Source organism: Emys orbicularis, chromosome 7, assembly GCF_028017835.1.
Source record: "Emys orbicularis isolate rEmyOrb1 chromosome 7, rEmyOrb1.hap1, whole genome shotgun sequence".
Lineage (NCBI taxonomy): Eukaryota > Metazoa > Chordata > Testudines > Emydidae > Emys > Emys orbicularis.
The window spans coordinates 18,916,598-18,938,864 of NC_088689.1; the positions used below are offsets into that span (position 1 = coordinate 18,916,598).

General features: G+C 39.9%; 1 protein-coding gene across 1 annotated transcript; it reads right to left on the bottom strand.

Moving 5' to 3' along the window:
* Positions 1–1,846: 1,846 nt before the first annotated feature.
* Positions 1,847–21,460, bottom strand: NSMCE4A (NSE4 homolog A, SMC5-SMC6 complex component). The gene is made up of 11 exons (XM_065408170.1): positions 21,157–21,460; positions 17,912–17,992; positions 17,215–17,345; positions 15,117–15,268; positions 13,086–13,185; positions 11,831–11,921; positions 8,000–8,094; positions 5,833–5,881; positions 3,582–3,673; positions 2,692–2,761; positions 1,847–2,078 (listed from the first exon to the last, which is right to left on the bottom strand). Exons 1-11 carry the CDS (start codon positions 21,458–21,460, stop codon positions 2,074–2,076), a joined length of 1,170 nt encoding a protein of 389 aa, XP_065264242.1. The 3' UTR covers positions 1,847–2,073.
* Positions 21,461–22,267: the final 807 nt, after the last annotated feature.

Below are 22,267 nucleotides of genomic sequence, written 5' to 3' on the forward strand. Positions count from 1 at the left end.
ATGGCATCATGATCATGGAGACCAATGTTTCTCAGCTCTCTTGCAGCTAACCAAACCTGATCCCAGCCTCAAATCCTTTTTCCACCACCAGAGCATCTCATTCTACCCCAACCCAGGAGCCATCTCTGACAGCATGGCTTATAACAGGACAGGCCTTCAGGCAGGTGAATGGAGCACTGGATTCTTGAGTCACCTACAAGATTAATAAGAATTACATGTAGAAAAGTTTGGCAGCGAGATGCAAATATGCCCATGTACATCTTACCCTGTCCCTGAAAAAGGCTGTTTATTTACTGGATATTAGTTTAAAGAATCTCCATGTGCATTTTGCAATTGCTTTGGCCTATCAGGAACTAGTAGTTGAAGGTAGACCAGTGTCTGACAAAGCTGGTGACAGTTCCTTTTGAGCTGTTCAGTACTTGTGAGCTCGGGTGATTTTTTTTTTTTTTTAAATAACCAACGGCACCTCTTGTTCTAAGGATTTCACAGAAATCTCAATAGAAGAAAGTGATTACTGCTGTTTCTTCCTTACTTTTGTTCTTTTACCTTTATTTCATTTCCCTTTTTTTCTGATTCTTTTCCTCCCCCTCACCCCCCATGTCAGTGAGTGAAACACTATCCTATTTAACTCTTTATTTCCCTGTGTTTTAATTCCTTTTTCCAATATCCTCTATCAATCTCACTCCTCGCCTCTACTCTACAGTTGCAGGTTAAATGCTGACAGATAAAACAGTTTTTGTTACAGCGTACAGTATTAGTGAGCATTATAACACGTGGCAAAAGTGAAAGATTTCCAAAACCAGGGAAGAATCTGTACAAAACTTGGGGCGGAAAACTGCAGAAGAGGTGTAACATTTCAAGAAACTTGCAATTTTCTCTTGTAAGGCCCATCAAAACCCATTGAACACCTACTGTATAATGAGTAGCTGAAGTGAATCCATTCAAAACTTAGGCCCCAATTCAGCAAATAACTCAAGTATGTGCTTAAGTCCACTACAGTCAATGGGATCTTACCACATCCTGAAGTGCCTCACTGAATAGAGATAGCTTGCTGAATCAGGGCCTTAATGCAGCACCCTGCTAAAAGCAGGAAATTGTTGCATTCAACCTGCATGGGAGTAAACTCCTTCCTTGCCTAGTTCAATCTGCCTAATGATCCAATAAATTGCCCATAAATGTTCAAACCAGAGGCAACACTACTTAAAGCTAGCAGAGGAGGTTATTATGTCACCCAAGGTATTTCAGCACATCATACACCAGAAAACAGAGTGCTAATGGAGAACAGCATCAAACAAAGCTGAAGATGTAACAATAAGTGGGTGGGAAAGAACAGAAAGTAGAAGGGAAGAGGAAAAAAAAACCCTAAGCTCATCAAAAATATCCTTTGTAAGAAAGGAAGCTCTGTCTTCAGAAAAATATTGATTAAGTTATTGGCATGACCTAAGTCAACTTATTTAAGGCAGGAAAGTTAAAGAGACAAAAAAAGAGAGGGGGGAAGTGTAGTTACTAGCAACAGGTCTGAAGCCACCAGCCTCTAAACATTCCCCTGATACTACACTGAAGATCAAAATCTGGTAAGTTTTTTGTTTCTTCCCCTGGTGTTTATATTCATTTCATTCTCATTCCACTTCAATTGTGACACCAACATTTGTCTAAAGCTCCCAGTGAGGAGTTCTAAACCACCTATTTCCCGTATGCCCCACCTCCATATCAAGTACAGAGTATCAATAACAATCACTAATAACCACAAATGGAACTTAAGTTGCAGTCATTGTGTAGACTGTGTATTCTGGGCCATCCCTATCTATATTTATTGTATAAAAATTTGGAAAAACAGTCAACATTACAGAAGGACTTTATTAAAGAAAATCGTGATAGGATGAAAATGCCTTATGTATCACGACAACCTATACTACTGTAAATGACATGTATAAATAAAAGGATACAATAAGCTTGTTATATAAAAAGCATCGAATTTAAACTAGTGTTCTCATCAAAAATAAATTTTATCAGACAGTATATACATATAAAACTTATTTGAATATTTTAAAACACATTTTTTCTTCACGGCACCTAACCTAGAAAAGAAATAAAGAACATTTTAAGAGACAGTTCAATATCACCTAAACCTTATTGCACTGCATTTATCATTGCTCCTTCATGTATTCTATTACTCAAAAATAAATTCCATAGATGTATTTTAAGATGCCCTTAGAATATTTTATCCCTTATCAACTGTCCTTTTTAAAATTAAAAATTATATAAACTAAACCATGATCATTCACAGCATTACATTTAAAATATCAATATGAAGTTTTGAAAACCAAAAAACTAGCTGGCCATCAAATGTTCAAATACACATATTTCAACTCTTTGCTGTTTAGAAGATTTATATGCAAAGACTTTTGATCCACAAAGAATACAGTCACACTCAGGTTTTTCTACAGCACCCATCATTGTAATTAAACACTTTGCAATATCCAGAGTAGCTCACCTAAATTAAAGTGGTCTTTAAAGTATACTTAAGGGGAAAAAAACCTAAACAAATATGCAATTTCAAGTATTTACATTAAACATATTAAATTATATGGGTTATACAAGCATTATAAGTAATTTCTCTACAATTCTTTCAAATACATAAAAAAAAATATAAGGATTGAACTATGAAGAAGTCTTCTGACAAATACATACTTTCATTTTCTTGGCTGATACCAGGAGGGGGAATCATAGGTTCTGTGATTTCAAAAGTTTCTACAATGTCCTGATCAGAGAAAGTAAGATTAAAAAAAAAGTTTATTACACTACTGTGACTACTTAAACACAAAATAATTAGTTGCATTAGAAATACACAGGGCTCTCACATTTCAGCACCTACCAAAATGATTAGGTCAACTTGGGGAGGAGGAGGAATGGGAGTTCCATGTGCCAAAAACCTCTTTTTGCTTAAGGTATATTTAAAAATAAAATCACTTGTAGGTCTGTCAAATTAAACTTCAGATCACCAAGTTCTGCACACCCAGCCTGTGAAAAGTGGGTGCATATGTGACAGCTTTTACAATTAGCACTTTGCCATATGGAGCACTATCATTGTTTCATACCACCTTCAGGAACTTAAATAAGCCTGATCTTGTGCACTGCAGGACATTCTTTTAAATCAGATTATGGATACAATAAATAGCAGAAACATCACCTCCCCCCCCACACACACATGACTGAATGCATGTAACGGGGGAAACAGATAGCAATTTGGACTTACTTCTAATATCTACTTGGCCTTTATATAGTACAGTAATTGCAAGTTGTTTGTAGCGGCACAGCCTTAGATTGGAAGCAGTATAAATGTGACAGGGCACCCATGCACTGGAATGAAGTCTCCATTCCATCTCTCACTATAGGAAGAAACTATTTGATTGTACCTACTAGTTTTCCAAGGTCCATAATGATCAATATGTATTGATACCAAGATGTGTACACAACTTGTCATAAGATGCACTACTTTGAGATTTCACATCATAGAATAGCACAGCTCTCCGAGACCCTTTAAATTTCAACTAAAGCAAAGGCAGTGTCATCTATTGTACCTTCCAGTCTTGATGGCTCAAAGATATGACTGCTTGGTTCCGTACTTGGGCATTCTGGTCATTTTCTCTACCTTCCTCTTCATGTGAAGGCTCTGTTCAAAATACCACATTTTCAGGACCCATACGGTTAGAAAGGCATGTCAAGTGTTATAGTACCCTTCAGGAACATCAGAATTGCCGTATCAGATCAAATTAGTGGCCCATCTAGTCCAGAATTATGTCTGACAGACCAGTACCAGATGCTACACAAAAAAACAAGACATTCTCTTAACTTCGGTAGTTGGTAGTGAATTTGTGTCAAATCTGCCAAACTGTTTCAAGTCAAAATATATATCTTTTGCCATCTTAAAACTTCACCTATTTATTACCACATTTCAGTTTCTAATCCATTACAGAATTTTACCTCACACCTCATGTTCTCCTAGAACACCTCTACCTCGATATAACGCTGTCCTCGGGAGCCAAAAAAATCTTACCGCGTTATAGGTGAAACCGCATTATATCGAACTTGCTTTGATCCACCGGAGTGCGCCGCCCCGCCCCCCCCGGAGCACTGCTTTACTGCATTATATCCGAATTCGTGTTATATCGGGTCGCATTATATCAAGGTAGAGGTGTATCCTCTTAGGAAGGATTTTGTCAATTCATGGCAACTAACTCTCCTTTACTAAAGGATGATGACGTGCTCAGGAAATTCTAGATTAGACACAATTATCTTTTATAAGTGATGCACTTTGTTTGTCCCTACAATACTACAATCTAGGTGTTTATAATTCTGTTCTTAATTCTTGTTTTAAATCAGTTTTCCTGGTATTGATGTAAGGCTCACTGGTCTGTAATTCCCAGGATCGCTCCCACTGTCTTTTATATGACATCTGCTCCCCTTCAGTTCTCCAGTCATCTGTAGCCGACTTTAATGATATTGCATTTTTTGCTTGCCACTGTCAACTTCCTTCTTATTCTTTTAGCACTCTTGAATTAATACTATCTGGTCCATGTAACTTACTGCTCTTTATCAATTTGTTCCAGGACTAATACTTTACCTAAAAAATAAAGGTCTGAGGTAGATATACCCCATCACCCTTTGTGAAGGCTAAAAAGAAAATTGTTTAGTTTATCCTCAATTGCCCTCTTTTACCTTGGCATTCTAGAAGACACACCAGGCTTCCTGCTTTGCTTTTGCAGGCTTCCTTTTGCAGACTCCCTGCTTTGTCTATTACGTTTAAGAATTTTGTTATTTGCAGACTATTTTCTCTTCAAATTCTCTTTGCGCTGCTAATGTTCATCTTACTTTTTACCTGCCATAATTTATACTTCTTTCTATTAGGTTCACTTGGATTAGATTTCCATTTTCTGGTGGTTGTTTTTTTGACAGATACTTCTTTAGCCAGAATTTAGCTTCTTTTGCCAGAATCTGGGAATGGATCACCTGATGATTACCTGTTCTGTTCATTTCCTCTTGGGCACCTGGCATTGGCCACTGTCGGAAGACAGGACACTGGGCTAAATGGACCTTTGGTCTGATCCAGTATGACCGTTCTTATGTATGTTCTTAGCTCATATTGGGCCTGATCTGCAGCCTACCGAAGTTAGTAGCAACCTTTTTAGCAACTTCAGTGGCCTGTATACCAAAGCCCATGAATTCTTGGGCCTTGCCTTTTTCTTCTTTTGTGTGTGGGGGGGAGGGGGAGGGGTCCCAGCAGCATAAGAGTACTGGTTTGAAACTAACGTAATCTTTAAAGGACTCATTTAACATTTTGGGGGGAGGGATAGCTCAGTGGCTTGAGCACTGGCCTGCTAAACCCAGGGTTGTGAGTTCAATCCTTGAGGGGGCCACTTAGGGATCTGGGGCAAAATCAGTACTTGGTCCTGCTAGTGAAGACAGGGGGCTGGACTCGATGACCTTTCAAGGTCCCTTTCAGTTCTAGGAGATCAAATAAATTAACGGAGATATCCTTTTTAATTTTAACAAATGCAAGTTATAGTGCTTCTGTTTGCTTGCAATATTTTGAAAGATGCATGGCCCAATCCTACAGTTACTCAAATAAGTAAGGGTTATGTGATCAGGCCTACAGAGCAGATACCACATAGGGACAGAAGCAATGCCCACTGAAGGCAATGGGTCATGGTCAGGTCTTGAGTTACAAGTCCTAAATCTATTGGTTAAAAGACCTATACACCTTCTAGATACACAAGCTCCTTTGGTGCTTGAGTAATTTGTCTGTCTTTTAAAAAGTTAAATGTATTTTACCTATTACTGGCAGTTTGTCCTGATCCAGCTTTATTCTTGCAAAGCCATCCTAGAATGCAATACAATTTGATTTAGAATTACAGAAACTACAACTGTTCAGATGATATAAAACACTGAAATAGACAATGACAATTTTCTTTTAAACGGATACACATTTTTCATTTATTTATATGACTAACTTTGCAATGCTATATCAGTGGAAATGTACATATATTCTTGCATCAAGAATCTTAGTTATGTTACCAGAGCAACAATAACTAAGCCTCTTGCAAATACAGTACATACTTCCTACATATTCACAGGAGTGCAAAATTTACAGTTGCTAAGGGAGACATAACTGAACTTCTGAACAAGTATCTATAAAATCTCAACCGTAACATGAATATAGTATGGATACACTTCCCTTGGTCATTACACCACATGCATTTTAAAAATAGATAATGAAAACTATATTTTCATTCATTCATTTTCAAATTTTCTTTGTAATCAGTGAAAGGTATTTTTTTCAAATTCAGCAAACATGCCAAACTTGAATTAAGAAAGTAGGTTACCTGAGCACATAGTAGTCCTGAAAAGATTTGAGAACTAGATTGGATACTTTTAAACCACTGAAAAAACCTTTAATAAAATTATATGCTAAAACTTTGCAAGAGAGGAAACTTTAGGCAGAGAACAAACTTGAGGTATTGCAGCCCAAAGCAAAATACTTAAGTGAAGTTATAAGGATATAAAAATGGGGCATTTGGAATTAAAAATTTGTCAACTACAGAACTAAATCCATTAAAACACATGGGCAGGAAAATATGGTCTTCTTAAGCGATTACAGGCTTTTGCACTTAAAACTCAGCTTAAAAACAATTCAACTACTATTCCAATATATTCCACAGTCCTGAGACTGTGGTAAATTGATATATTTACCAGCCGTTTAAAAAGAAAAAGAAAGAAAAAAAAAACCCACTACATTTGCATTATTCCTATTTCTTGCTGGACAATGTCATTCGGGTGAAGAATAATGCTTGGTACTCCATACTTCATGTCTGAAATCAGGCAAAAGGGGCAAAGCACTTTCACAGATTAATTGAGGATTAATTTACAAAAATATAGTCAAGATAATGTAAGTGCTTACACAAAGTTTTAGTTCTTTAAAATGCTTTACAAACACACACTAAAAAAACCACTCAAAACACCTCTGTAGGTGGTAAATGGCTGATTTCACAACCAGATGCATCTACACCAGTTGCTGGCCGCCACTTCCCGCAACTCCCATTGTCATGCAACTGGGAGCTGCGGGCGGCTGTGCCAATGTAAACAAACTGTCTCGCGGATTACCCTGACGGGCTGCGTGTGGCCCACAGGTGATCTACGCAGACAATAAACCACGTGGACAAGTCCACCCAATGAGTCAGTGTCAGAGCAAGGATTAGATCTCAGGAGTTTCTGGGTACAAGTCCCAGGCTCAATGCATAAACCATACTTATAAATGCAAAATAGACATTAATAAAACTAAAGAATTTTTTTTTTAAGTGCTAAACATATTTAATTTTTTAAAAACAGATTTTCATGAAAATGCAGCTTGAAACAACCCAGTAAATAAAAAAAATCATTCACCATTTTCTAACAATATAAATGTAAAAATTAATTTTTAAAATGTATGTTAAACTATCTTAATTTAAGCAATGATGTGTATTTGTTATAGTGTATCCTCCTGTTAGCAACAAGTATTGACCATTGAGAATTAACCTTTAAGACAGTAACTAAAGTATAAATGCAAAACAAGATCAAAATTCCTGATTTATATAGCTTTAATTTAAATCAATCCACCTCAACTTTTATCTTAGGGTTCTGGTGACCATGTAAAATTCATCTATGCTTTATTGTCTTTTATCAGAAATCTATTAAAACTTCTCTATTAGACTAATGAAAAGAATGAGATTTCAAAACACTTTGATTTGCATTTGTGAAAATTTTATTGGCAGAGTTGGACTCCAGAGTATCAAATGTTAGACCTGTATTCCCACACCATCCTGTCCCAGAAGCAAAAATATACCACCTAGCCAAAACTGTGGAAACAGCAGCTACAATTACAATAAATAAACAAACAAATATTCTGGTTTTCTTGTATCATTCCAGTATACAAGTAAGATTTGAAGACCAAGTTACTCCTTACCCTTATAATGAAGGACACATGAAAGATGTTTTCCACAGTGCGTGCAAAAGAACTTGGATCAATCACAAAATCAAAGAAGGAAATAGGTATATTGGCTATAGACATAAGAAAACAGTGGTTATAAAACAAATGGTATACATAAAGCTAGCAGAGATGTAAATGCTAATTTAAGAGAGATAATATTCTATGTAGGGCTTAAGCAAATTGTTATATATTTAACTGTTCTCATGTGAAACAATTTTAATACATTTTCAAATGTAATAGGTGTAATATGCTGTTTTAAAAAAAACAAAAAAAACCACAATCTTTCTCCCCACTACGTCCCACCTCCCCACATACACCTGAAATGAAATAAAGGAGTTAAAAGAGTCATTGTTTCATTAATTTTTTGTTGTTGTTTTTGGAGATCACAATTCAAATATTGATCAACCTTTCACTCCAAAGGAGTATAGCATTCTTCTAGGAAGAGGGAATGCTTTGTATTCTTTTGCTATGAAACCCCCAATATTCAATTAATGGAAGAAACAGTGTTCTAAAATGGACCTTTTCCTGCCCTTATCTAGAGAACTTTGCCATTGCATGGGACCCTACACTGAAAGGGATTAAGAACACTCCTGCAAGATAAGTGCTAACATGCCCTGCCCTGTTGGAATGGCTACATATTGGAAAGGAAAGGAAAGGAAAGGAAAAGGGTGGTAGGAGACCAAAAGACATTTAATTAAAGGTTCTGAACTCTCTCTGCCTAGAGTCTTGTTAAAAGAAGTTTCCCAGTTATGCATCCTAAGTACACTTTTTTTTAAACATATGTTTTCCCTGCAAGTCTAGTAGGAGATTTTTTTTAAATATAGATGATCAATACTACTAAAATGTTCTTATACAAATATATTAATATACTACTGGCAAAAGTGTGTCCACAATCAGCATATTTATTGCATATGCAAAAAACTTTAAAACAAAAACAAGATAAAAAACTAACTGAATCAGTTTCCCCATTCAAATCTGAAAATTATAGATTCTGCATCCTGATCGGGATCCCAGCATCCAGGGCAAGACATGAGCTGAAGCCAAAACAGCAAGATGTTTAAGTGATTTCCTCCCACCCTAAATATTAGCCTTTGAGCCTGCAGAACATGGCAGAAAGAACTACAACTCTACCCCGATATAACGCTGTCCTCGGGAGCCAAAAAAATCTTACCGCGTTATAGGTTAAACCGCATTATATCAAACTTGCTTTGATCCGCCAAAGTGCGCAGCCCCACCCCCCCCAGAGCCCTGCTTTACCGCATTATATCCGAATGTGTTATATCGGGGTAGAGGTGTATTTGTTTATTTAAAATGAAAAGCGACACACCTCTCTCTGATTTTAGATGCATGACAAATTAAAAACACAGATCCATAACAGAAACAAAAACAACAATGGGAGACCAGCGATCAAAGTGCCTGCACCCCTTTACTCCAAGCATAAAAAATAGCCAAGCATAACAAATATTTAAACATCCTCATCTCTGCTTTGACAGAAAGCACAAACTCCACACCTTTGAGTTGACAAAACCCTCAAACCTATCCACCTTAGCCTTCCAAACTGGTAGGCTTTTAGACTAGGTCTATCCTGGAAGCTGGGGGTGATTCCCAGCTCCAGTACACATATTCACACTAGCTGTCATTGAGCTAGTGCACTAAAAATAATAGTGGAGCCAAAGTAGCATGGGCAGGGCAAAGCTGGCCACCCTGAGTACACCCCACTTCCCATGCTACTGTGGCTACACTACTATTCTTAGTATGCTAGCTTGATGAGAGTATGTCTCCTCGAGCTGGGAATCACCCCTCACCACACTTAAGTCTAAGAGTAGACTTACTCTTAGTTCTAGATGTCAACAAATTCAGATTATTTCCAACCGAGATGGGAAAATTAATGGGAAAGTTGAAAGGCCCTCAGAATGCCCTGCCAATAGGGTCCTCTCAAATACCAAGTAAGCTCCAGCTTCAACAGCCCTCACTACCCAAACTGTGTCAATCTCAGGTGAAGGCAGGCAGGGCCCAAGCTATTTAGGGCTTCTCAGGTCCAAATCACCACCTTTATCTCCAGCCAGAAGCCAATGCAAATTCCAAGTACTGTCACTGCACGTTTGCAGCAAGACATCTGCTTAAGAAGTGAAGAGCTGCATTCAGCATTAGCTTCAGTTTTAGCGAACTAAAGATGTGGCCCCATGGAGAGTATATGGCTTAATCTTGAGGTGACAACGGCATGTATCACAATAGAAAGGTCTGTATAAATCATAAAAAGTCGCAACCTCCTGACCAGACAGATTGGAAAATGCAGCCCTAGTTATTTATATCATCTAAATGCAGTTGGGAATCAGACAATTCTTAAAAAGTGAATTTGAGTGACAACCTTCAAAGAGGCTAATAATCTTTGCTATATCCTCTGGTTGATTCAGTGGTCTACCATCTTCATCTCTACCTTATGCAAACTCAGTTTCAGCTAGCTTCCCATCATCCATGCCCAAATTTTTAGCTTGCCAGAAACACATGCTCAAGTATGCCCTTTGGATCAGACAAAATGTAGACAGAAAACTGGGTGTCATTATCATATTCAGACACCACATATTTCCTTGCTACATGTACACATCTAACAGGAAATGTGACCAAGTAGAATCCTGCAGAACCACACAAAATAATCTTTGGGGCAGAAGAGCAATTGCACGAAACTAGTCTCTGGGATCTCAGAAGGGAAAGAATGAAGCTACTGAAAGGTAGACTGATCTACTCCCGCTCCTGTCTGAATGAGAGTTACCACCACCTCAAGATCAACACTAACAAAGGCAACTGATAGATAAAGACGGATAAAAGTTATGTTGACAATGTTATGAGAAGATCATTGACCAGCAGCACAAGTTGCAGTCTTGCCTTCTCCAGACTGGCAAAGATCAAATAAGTCAAAGAAATCCATATGCTGTAAAAACAATCACATCATAACAATCCAAATAATAATCTTAACCAAAAATAAAAGATTAAATGCAGTTTGATAATGAACAGACTCTCAACACCAAGGGCTGGTTTCTAGAACACAGGCCCCCAAAACACTCTTCCTTAAGGCCAACTGGAATTTTGTACTCCCTTAACAGAGGGACTGTTAGATGCCATCAGTGAAGGATTCAGTTTTTCCCCCACTGGCCTTTGCTAGCCAAGGCAATAACAAGTCATAGAAAAAAAGTTCTCAACACATCCAAAATCTCATAAGTGACACTGGCTGAAATTCAAGTAGAGACCTAACTAATGTCCCCTCAAAAAACATATTGTGGATGAGGTATCATCTCCTTGTTTAAAAATAAAAAAAAATAAAAGAAGACTAGAAGAACCTTTCTAATACCCTATTTTTGACTCGAGTCAAGAGATTAGTTGAACTGGTTCACTGCCATATACCATACCTGCATTTCTTTAGTGACCTCCATCAGTTTCAGCAGAACCCAAGCTTACATTTAAAAATATCCAGTTTCTAGTCCTTATTGTTCCAAATGTGAAACCATGTCTTTCTGAGTCTGCAGACAGAAACAATAGCTCCACGGGCTAAATGCTGCAACTGCAGACGGCCATAAATACAGTACCATCACTGTGGAGACTGCAGAGAGACAGAATTTAGAAGGTGCCCAGAGTTTTAAGTCTACAAGCCAAACCTCCTCCCCAGCAAAGAAGGACACACTGGGATGCTAGACCCCATTAGTTACTAATGTAGCAGCAGAGTATCATTCCCTAGCTTCCAAAGTGTAATCAATGTAGCATATTACAAACCTCCGTTAGTGCAAATTTTAGCTAAATTGGAGGCATACTTACGATCGTCTTTAAAATAGGTCTGTAACAATCCCAAGATCCTCTCTACTTCTTTTTCTGTGGCTTCCTGATGAGATTCCTCCATTTTCTTCAACTGGAGAAGAAAAAAAAAAAAAAAAAATCAAGAATCATGCATCTATCCTGCTGTAAACCAACATTATACAGAAAAACATTTTTCTACTTTTTTTTTAAATCATTCTTTTAGTGACAAGTTTTAGTACTAAGCAGAAAGAAAACATCAGCTCTGAATTGTTGCATTTGGCTATAAAAAACAGAAGACAGGGTAATAAAAGGCTGCTGTCACTGAACACAATAGGCGTAACATAGTTGACTATGTCAAATGCCTGGAACCTATTTATCTGAAAGACTACCTTTCTCTCTTTGCCACGCACAGTGGCACCTGAACTGCAGCTCACTTATTTAAGAAAGGAGACAGTTAGCAGGTGCTTTGGAAACGTACTTCCCCTCCAATCCATCTCAAGAGTTCCAGTTTTATCAATTTCCAGGACTTATTGTAAGGCCCATTTGTTTTTCCTAGTTGAGGAATTGGGAGGATTCTGCTGGTGCATAAACTTCTAAAACTTTAAAAATCAGTTTAAAGGCGGGAGGGGGCTTGTTATTACTTAAATGGACAGTTGCTTAAGGTTTTCTTTGACCTATATTGATATAAAGGTCCTACATTTACTTAAGAAAAGTCATGACAGATTTGAAATTACTCCTAACAGGAGACTAATGAGGTAATGTGATTTTGCAGATCTGTCTTATTTATAATAAAGAGGGGTATACTAAAGCAGCAGTGGCAAACCTGAAGCCAATTTGGAGGAATAAGAACATCTCCCTGGAATCCAAACTGAAACTACTGCACGCATTGGTCATCTCCATTTTTCTGTATGCGTGCAAGACACGGACCCTTACGGCAGAACTTGAACAGAAAATACAGGTAGTAGAGATTAGATACTTCCATAAAATCCTGATCATCTCCTACTTTGACCACATCACTTAAGTCTCCCAGAGTTGTGAAAAATCCACAACCCTGAGAGATGTAGTTTAGACGATTCTTCCATCAACCTAGCTACCACCTCTCAGGGAGGTGGATTAACTACAGCAACGGGAGAATCCTTACCACTGCAGCAGTGCCATTGTCGCATTTTAAGTGAAGCCATAGCGGCAGAGAAAACAGATAATTCACAAACTAAAAAAAGTGACTTAGGATAGCTATGATGTCAAAAATGATTATTACAAATATTACTTTACAAACCTGAGCAGGCATTGCCCTTTTTTCTTCTGTTCCTGCTTTCCTTTTCTGCCTCTCAATCCGTTGCCTTGGTACAGGAGGATCAGCCTTGAAAGATCCCAACCTAATCCAAATAGAAAAGTAGCATGAATGTATGAAAACTACTTTAAAGTATGCACTAGACTAGAGAATATATTGAGCAGTTTGCTGGGTTAAAATAGAAAATAATGCTAGGAAACTAAACATGAAGCTTCTAATATGTACTATGATTCCTATAAACTGCCACCACTAATGGTTCTATGAGTTATGATTTGCAATCAGCTTTGCAACACCATAAATCAATACACTGTTAAATGCATTATTTTGTTCCAAGTTTTTTTTAGTAAAATAAATTAAAATCTATTCGTCATAGAGACATGACTTTTTATATTAAGTAGTAACACAGAGTATATCTTTAAACTGAGTTTTTGGGGTATTCCATGCTTCTTTTTCTGAAAATACTCCCATTTTATATTTTTTCTCTGATCATTTGTTTAATTTCTACAATTGTAGGCCTGTAGCTATGAACATGTTAATAACTTCTCATTTTGAAATAAAATTCAGGATAGGGCATTGTATGTTCAATGGACTGAAAAATGGAGTTAGATCTTCTAATTTTTTAAAACATGCGTTCTAATATAGGGCACTTCAATAGATACCAAAAATTCAGTACTTTCTCAATATTCACACTTTGCCATAGGAAACCTAAACTTATATAAAAGAGGATATAGCTAAAGGTCCATACTCAACTATTTACAAAGAAATCAAAGTTAGACTTTCTTCCATTCAATATCTTTGATCATTTCCAGTATAACATTAGAATAAAATTACCTTCAGCACTTTGTTGGTACTTGTAATCTCAGATAGTTATTTATGTTTTAAAATGGTAAACTAGCTACTAGTCTTCCTAACATACCATTCATCTTTTATTACTATCCAGTGTGTTAGACCAGATGATCATCTCTACAACCACTTGCAACAGTTACTTGTAGTGCAAATTGTATAGCTGGTTGAGCCCTTCAAATACTTCAGCCTTTTATCAGAGCTGAAATTATACTTGTGGGAGGGGGAAAACTGCATTAGCAGGGACAGGATGACTAAACTGATTTTTTTTTTCATTTATATGGGGAAATTGGGATCTATCACAGGGTGAGCTGGGACTGTCTGAAGTTAATGCTGAGCTTCTGGGCCTGAGTCAGATAACCAAGGATCATTTGACAGCAGCCCAGAGGCAGCACCTCATAAAAGTGCCTGTTCACACAGAGGAAAACCTGCAGGGAGCAGGAAGACTCTCCTGCAGTACAGCCAGGACAGGAGGAGTGTGGGAATGATTGCCAGGATTCAGATTGTTTCCTAGGAAGGAGCTGGGAAAGCAGGAAGTACTGGGAGGCTCTCAAACTACAAAATCCTGCAGAGGATTACATGGTGCTCAGGGAGAGATCAGGATAGACACACAATCAGGTAGGAGGTCCGGAGCAAATCCCACAATGTGCTTTACAGGACCTGGGGAAGCCCTAAGGAGGAGAGGAGAACTCTCCTATGCCTTGGCTGTGCCTCCCAGATGAGGAAAATGCAAAATATTACAAGAAGGGAAGAAGGAATGTTTGCAGAGGATGGCACTGTAGGGCAGAAAAGACTAGGTAAAGGAAATTATGAGACCTTCCTGTCCAGTGGAAGAACTGTTTGCCTCAGAAGAGTGAAAAAATGGTTTATGTTCATTTTGTGTTACTACTTCATAAACCAGACTCCGAAAAGGAGAATGTTATTTGAAATGCCTGGGTGTACATGAGTTCATCTAGGTGGGAGAAGGGCACAACTGAGGGTGCAGTGACCTGACTGCCATGCCAGGAGAGAGCTCTGCTATGGACTGCAGCCAGACTCCCAAGTTAATCTCTTCTCTCAAATACAGTGTACTACCTAAAAATTGATAATCTAAGGGTCAGTCCTTTTGAGAACTAACTAACTAGGCCATGTTGCACTTCAGCATATATTATCATTTTCCTTGAATATGCTTACATGTAGTGAAAAGAAGGAGATCTTCTGAAATATCTTTCTGCTTCTGCTCCCAGTTTATGCCAGGCATTATTAGGTAAAAATCCACTAGCAATGCTCTCATCATCGCTATCATTTTCTTCTCCTTCTAGACGATTTAGGCCCATAAATGTTAGCTATTGAAGGGGGGGGAAAGATATTGCATCTAAATTTCACAAAGCAAAGTCAATGGATGCTTATTTCTAAGATATTGCATTATAATGGATACCCTACTTGAATACTGCAAGAATTGCTTACTTTTCTTCCAATTAGAGTAAAAAAAATAAAAAAAAAAAAAAAAAAACACAGACATAAGTTAAAGTGAATATATAGAAACATGAATTACCTAAAGAAAGAATCACACAGTCAATTGCTACTGAAACAAAAATTCAAATATTTAGATATTTCTTCCCAAATTGTACTACAAAGGACAAAAATCCACATTTTAAAGGTTATACAATAATTCACTAACTATAATAGGAAAGAATGATTGGTCTTGGTCTGACGTCTTAGTGATTTTATCACAAAAAAAGAAACTGATATGTTCCTTCTTGGAACATAGCAGTTTCTCTTAATTATAGTTTCTCATTTGTCTACCCACACCCCCACTGTATAATTTTTAGGCCTCAATCCTGCAACAAGCTCTACACAGGTAGCCCATTCAGCCCTATGGGAGCCACACTGAAGTCGGACATCTACGTGGATGTAGGCATCTGCCTGAACAGAGCTTATTGCAGAACTGGGACCTGTAGCCCCGATTCTGCTAAGATTTAGACAAAGTTATGCACCAGTTTGTGAGTAGTTTCACTGAAATCAATGCGACCTAAGGCAGTTATCAATTCTCTTTTTTAGACTGGCCAGCAGGAGGCTGTTTAAAGAGACACTGCCTCACGGCTGTCTTCAACATGACAATTTTCCTGCATTTCAGAGGACAGAAATTGAAGTGTCCTCCTGCATAGCAACAAAGAGTGATGCTGTGTTATCTTCTATCTTACTGATCATATGTTCTCTAGCTGTTCAGTTGCCAGTTAACTTCAGACACCTGTATTTTTACCCATAAACTTAATATCTATGGAAATGAATGCTTATGAATGGATGTAAAATGACAACACAAGTCCTCTATTCATTTGCAAGCTTTCTTCCGTTGCCCAGTGCGTGTTAAACTTGTCTTTGCATAGCTATATCTAACAATGAGAGTACAGTTTAGCCTCTGCCTTCATATAATCCATGACCTCTATGCTGCCAGCAAGTGTGGAAGTTACTGTTTCTTAACTTTACAATGCAATTAAAAGCACAATTTCTGAACATATCACATTTTTGGGACAACTGAACACATTTCAGGTACTGTATAACCATCACATGCCTCTTCCCCCTTTAGACAATAATAAGCAATGGAACCTAATTCTCTTGTACAACAAAGCTACACCTTTGACAAAAAGTTGCAACTCCTCATTAGGCTACTGTAACAGCTTATAAGAAGATGAAATTGGCTTTTGCTCCAATGTCCGGGCAAACTGGCACTTTTCAGCCAGAGTATCAAGAAATAAAACATGAGGTCTTCAAAAGTACCCAAAAGATTCAGATACTGAAGTTCCACTGAAAATCACAGCTTTGGTTAAAATAGGAATAAGTGAATGTAATAGGGGGAAAAAACAGCAAACATTGCTGTTTTGAAAGTATTCGAGGTATAGCTTTTCAAAACCAAAACAGCAGATTTCTTTTCTTTACTAAATACACTATTGTAAAGAACCTCATTCAATTAACTGCTGTGAAATATCATTTGATGAAGTAAGACGCTGATCCTGTAACATCTGGAGTCTAAGTTTGTATAGCTACATTTCCTTTATTAAAACTGGAGATTCTAAATGTAGCCTTTAAAGCAATTACTGTAGATTGAGCAGAAAGTTAGGATCAACTTCTATACTACTTGCAAAAAAGTTAAAGAACCTCATAAAAATTATGCAAAGTTTTAATGCAACAGCAGTGTTTTTCCTGAAATCTTCAAACCCGTTTATTTTCCCCTTCTATTACATACATGGCAATCTCAAACCACATTTTAACAAGTCAGCAGTTCTTAACTTACTAAATCTTCAGCAAATGCTGGCGAGTCAAATACTGTCATTTCAGAGTGTAACTCATTTGCTTTCTCCTTTCCTAGATTTGATGCCAAAACAAGGAACTGGGCATCCAGGGCAGCCTCCCTTGCCTGGGAAACTGTTATGGAAAAAGAAAGAGTTTTATGTTATCAATATACAATTGTCTAAATGTCAAAGTATACACTACACGAACAATAAAATCAGAGCTAATGTGCTTTGTAAGTCAATTTCTGAAGATCAAACAATTCCTTTTATTGTACAGAGATAGTTGACTGCTCTAAAAGAAAACATTTGCCAATCACTGCCAACAGGAAGTATGAAACACCGTCAAGCCATCCTTAAAGTAAAATTACATTTTCTTCCTCAATATGTTTGCTCTCTCCAAATATAGTATACTGAATCTATTTACTTAAATAACACTATTTTTTACACTATTTTTTCATTCCTCTTGCATTACAGAGCCAAGATACAGAAGCATAAGTAAACAGTTGTATTTTTAAACTATAAACCTAAATTTATTAAATAGGACCTTCCTGGCTGTTTTGTTTGTTGCCTTTTTTTTTTTTTTTTTTTTTTTTTTTTAAGTGTAGTGAGGGACTAACATTTTTTTATTCTGAGCATCACTTCATTAGCTTTGAGGTTCAAAGCAAAAATTTCTGAAACAGACTGTGGGATTAACCTTACCTCCACTGAACAATTTATTGGCTTCTTGTAGTGCATCTGTCAAACTATTGCTTTTTGAACTCAGCATATCCTCACGATTCTCTGGGAAAAAAGAAAACAACAAATAAGTGAAATATTAAATTAAACATGTACGCATCAAAAAATAAACAAACACTTATAACCTTAACCATAAGTAGCTAACAGTGCCTGACACTAAACCTCACCAAATTCAAAATACTCCAAATCTGTCGATAGTACCTTTTACAGGGAGCATTTATGTAGGCCCTGATCCTACAAACATTTATGACCATACTTAACTTTAAGCATGTGGGTAGTCCCAGTGAAATCAATGGGACTATTCACGTTTACTGCGAAGCATGTAAGTATTTGCAGATCAAAACAGTAGCACTTATCACTGCAGATAGTGGGACTATTTCAATACTGTAAAATGAATGTTTCAAAAAAGAGTTCCCATTTATAGAATGAGACTCAGAGAAATTAAAAGGCTAGGATTTCCCCCACAAGCCCTAAAGTGATTACAAACCAACTACAGTATATTTCTGGCACGTGGACATTTTTAAAATCTCCAAAATTAAGAAATAGATCTTAATCCTGTATGTAATTTGCTGATCCAATTTAAATTTCCTGTTCTACGTCAAAGTAGTTACCAGAGCTCATGAGAGGTATGCCATATGTCATTTGTCTTATGCATTTAAATATCACCAATTAAGGACCTCTACAAAAACATGCAAGGTTGTATAGCACAATGGGGTCGAGGTCTATGACTAAGGCTTCTAAACACTATACGATAATACAAATAATAATAATAAAGGTTGTTTCATTTCTAGACATCACTAGGTTAAAACAAAAATCTACATTTATTTAGATTAATAAACACAGACACAATGGGAATATCTGAATGCCTGATTCTACACGACTACTCACAGCATCGTAGTGTTCAAGTGGTTTGAGCACATGCATCCAGCTCTTGATACACTTTTCCAAAGCACTGCTGTTTTTCTTGAGAATTGTATTATTAAAACACACACTAGCTGAGTTATTCTAAAACTGAGTTGCAATCTCTTTAAAAAAACATGAAAGTTAAGCAAGTCAGAAGGAGATGGAAGATTTCCAGGGGAAGGGGGGGGGGGGGGGGAGGAAACAAACAAACAAAAACAGAAAAAAAAAATATATATATATATACATACCAGGTGCTGCTGGAATTGTTATTGATGACTTAGTAGTCAAGCACTCTTACAAATCAGAAGAATAGGGACAAAGGGACAGCACTGCTACAAGGTAGTGCCTGACTACAAGGCAGCACGAACACGAGGGAGGGGAGACAGCATAGCAGACAGAGACTGACACACACCTTGTGTGTAGGGGGGAGAGAGAGATGCACACTGCGCCTTTAAGTAAGCTGACCCACTCTTAAGTGCATTGTCTTTTTAAGTCAGTGGTCCCCAACCTTTTCCGGGTGGCGGGAGCCGGACGACGAGCCACCGAGGACCAGGGCCGGCGGACAATCATCCGCTGAAATGCCGCCGAGAAGCGACAACGTCAAGAGGCGTCCCCTCTGAAATGCCGCTGAAAAATGATGACGCCGCTTTTCGGCGGATGCTTGTCCGCCAGCCAGTACATGGGCGCACACAGATGCCCTGGCGGGCGCCACAGCACCCACAGGCACCACGTTGGGGACCTCTGTTTTAAGTGGATCAGGAAGTTGAGACAGCAGCTGCTGCCCCAAGCTCTCTATGTCTCTCTCCATCCCCTCCCTGCTCTATAAGCAGAGTGTAGGAGCAGGGGGGAGGGGGACACCCTGACATTACCCCCTCCCTTCCCCCCACCTGCACAGCAAGCAGGAGTCTCTGGGAGCAGCTCCAAGGCAGAGGGCAGGAGCAGCACATGGCAGTGGGGGGAGCGACAGCTGAACTGCCTGCAATTGCTAGCCTGCTGGGCGGCTGCAGCACAGGGAACTTAGGGGAGCGGGGAGCTGATAGGGGGGCTGCCGGTCCACCCTGGTTACAAGCCCCCACCAGCTAGCTGCAACAGGCTGCTCTTCCTGCAAGCAGTGGACAAAGCAGGCGGCTGCCAAACGACTTTCGAAGGGAGCATTGCACAACTTTAAACGAGCATGTTCCCTAACTGATCAGCAACAACATAACAATGAAACAAGTTAACCGGGACGACTTTAAGTGAGGAGTTACTGTACCTAAATTAGGCGCCTAAGGTTCAGAAATGTCAAACACCCTCAACTCCTGCAACAGATTAGTCTGGTTATCCAGCACCTATGAAGGTCAAACCACTTCCTTAGGTGCCCACAACTGAAAAATTTGGCACTAATGCCCAACTGGCAATTCTCACTCATTCAATTCAGGAGGAGAGACAATCCTTTAAGGAACTTGGTAAAGTGTTTTCCCTCTGGAGAGGAAGAATTTTGCTGTGAAGTTAGTCTCTATCATCCCAAGACCCCCATCAGCTTCAGCCCTAGCTCTATGCGCCTCCCAGTGGGTAGGGCACAGGCTGTTTGTCCTGAGTGGAACGGTCTCCTGCAGCTGCAGCAAGCATGACAGAGACACTTGCAGCTCTGTGGCAGGGCTAAGTCTCTGGCTGCTGCAGGGAGTCCTCAACACTATTATTATTGTTGTTGTTACTATTTGTGACAAGTTTCAGAGTGGTAGCCGTGGTAGCCTGTATGAGCGAAAACAACGAGGAGTCTTTGTGACACCTTAGAGACTAACAAATTTATTTGGGCATAAGCTTCTGTGGGCTAAAACCCACTTCATCAGATGCATAGAATGGAAAACAGTAGGGAGGTTTAAATTCATCTTTTCACATGCGGTGTGAGTTGCCTTACCAAGTGGGGGGGTCAGTGCTAACGAGCCAATTCGATTAACGTGGAAGTGGGCTATTCTCCCTTCTTGTCAACTGTTGTAGAAGTGGGGTATTCTCCTTAATTGAACTGGCTCCTTAGCACTGACCCCCCCCCACCCACTTGGTAAGGCAACTCCCATCTTTTCACATGTGGTGTATTTACACCGCTCTACTGTATTTTCCACTCCATGCATCTGATGAAGTGGGTTTAGCCCACAGAAACTTATGCCCAAATAAATGCGTTAGTCTCTAAGGTGCCATAAGGACTCCTCGTTGTTGTTACTATTTGTATTACCCTAGCACCTAGGAGCACCAGTCACTGCCCAGGACCACACGGTACGAACACAGATCACCCTCCCTGCCCCCATGGCAGGTGCAAACCCCAGGCTTACGCTGTACTCTGTTGATGAGCTGACGATATTGGTGCCGGAGCATCCTCCTGTCCGTGTGGTTCCCATCAGGCTCGGCTCTCTCGCTGCCCTGCCCGGGCTCCTCTTCCGACTCCTCTTCCTCCCCATCACCCCCTTCGTTCGCAGCCTCCAGGGGGCGCTGACGGCCTTGGCCACCCGCCAACCTGCGCTGCTGGTGCTCGGGCACGGCCCCATTGCGAGAGGTGGATGCGAAAGGCTGACGGCAGCCTGAGTCCAGGCCCCTGCCCTGCAGGGAGTTGCTGCCGCTTCCAGCATCTTCAGACATCGCCGCCTCCCCCTGCGGGCGGGACAGAAGGAGAGCACGAGCGGCCCTACACGTTCCCCACTCCCCCGGCCTCCTTCAGGCTCAGGCCCTGCCCCATCCCCCCTCAGGGGGAAACACCTCCTCAGACCCTCCCCCTCCGCCGGGCCCGAGAAACGCCGCCACCACCTCGGCTGACCCCCTCCACGCGCTGAACCCCGCGTGCTACTGGCACCGTGAGCGTCATGCGTTGTTAGAAATCTTATGACGGCAACTGCGAGAGCCAAAGCGTGAAGTCAATGGGGGTGGGGAGAGCAAAGAGGAAGCAACTCATCCGCGGGATATGTGTAGCGCTGGCGGCGTCCTCTACTGCCTCTATCACTCAGTATCTGCAGCGCCCCCTGGCGTGTGGGAGGCACACAGCGCTCAGCCAGCAGTGTTTCTGCTCAGCGGGCTCCTGATGCTGCCCTGAGCGCTGCAGAGACACGAGGCACCTTGCTGTTGTCGTTGTTTTACATTCCCCCCCTCACCTAATCTCGCTTTAAAACCTGGAAATTAACTACAGGGGCCACGCTTCATGCACAATGATGGGTGGAAATCTGCTGCACCAGGCAGGCGGGCAAAGGAAGCTTCCTAGCCCAGCCTTAGTGCTCCTGCAGGCAGTGGTGTAGCCAGGTTCTAAGATCAAATCCCCGGCCCCGCCTCCTCCCCTACACCCTCCCAGGCTTTCGCGCAGCAAGCCTGGGAGGGAGGGGGGAGCGGCAGCATGCTCAGGGGTGGAGAAGACGGAGCGGAGGTGAGCTGGGGCGCGAGGAAGGCCGCCCGTGCCAC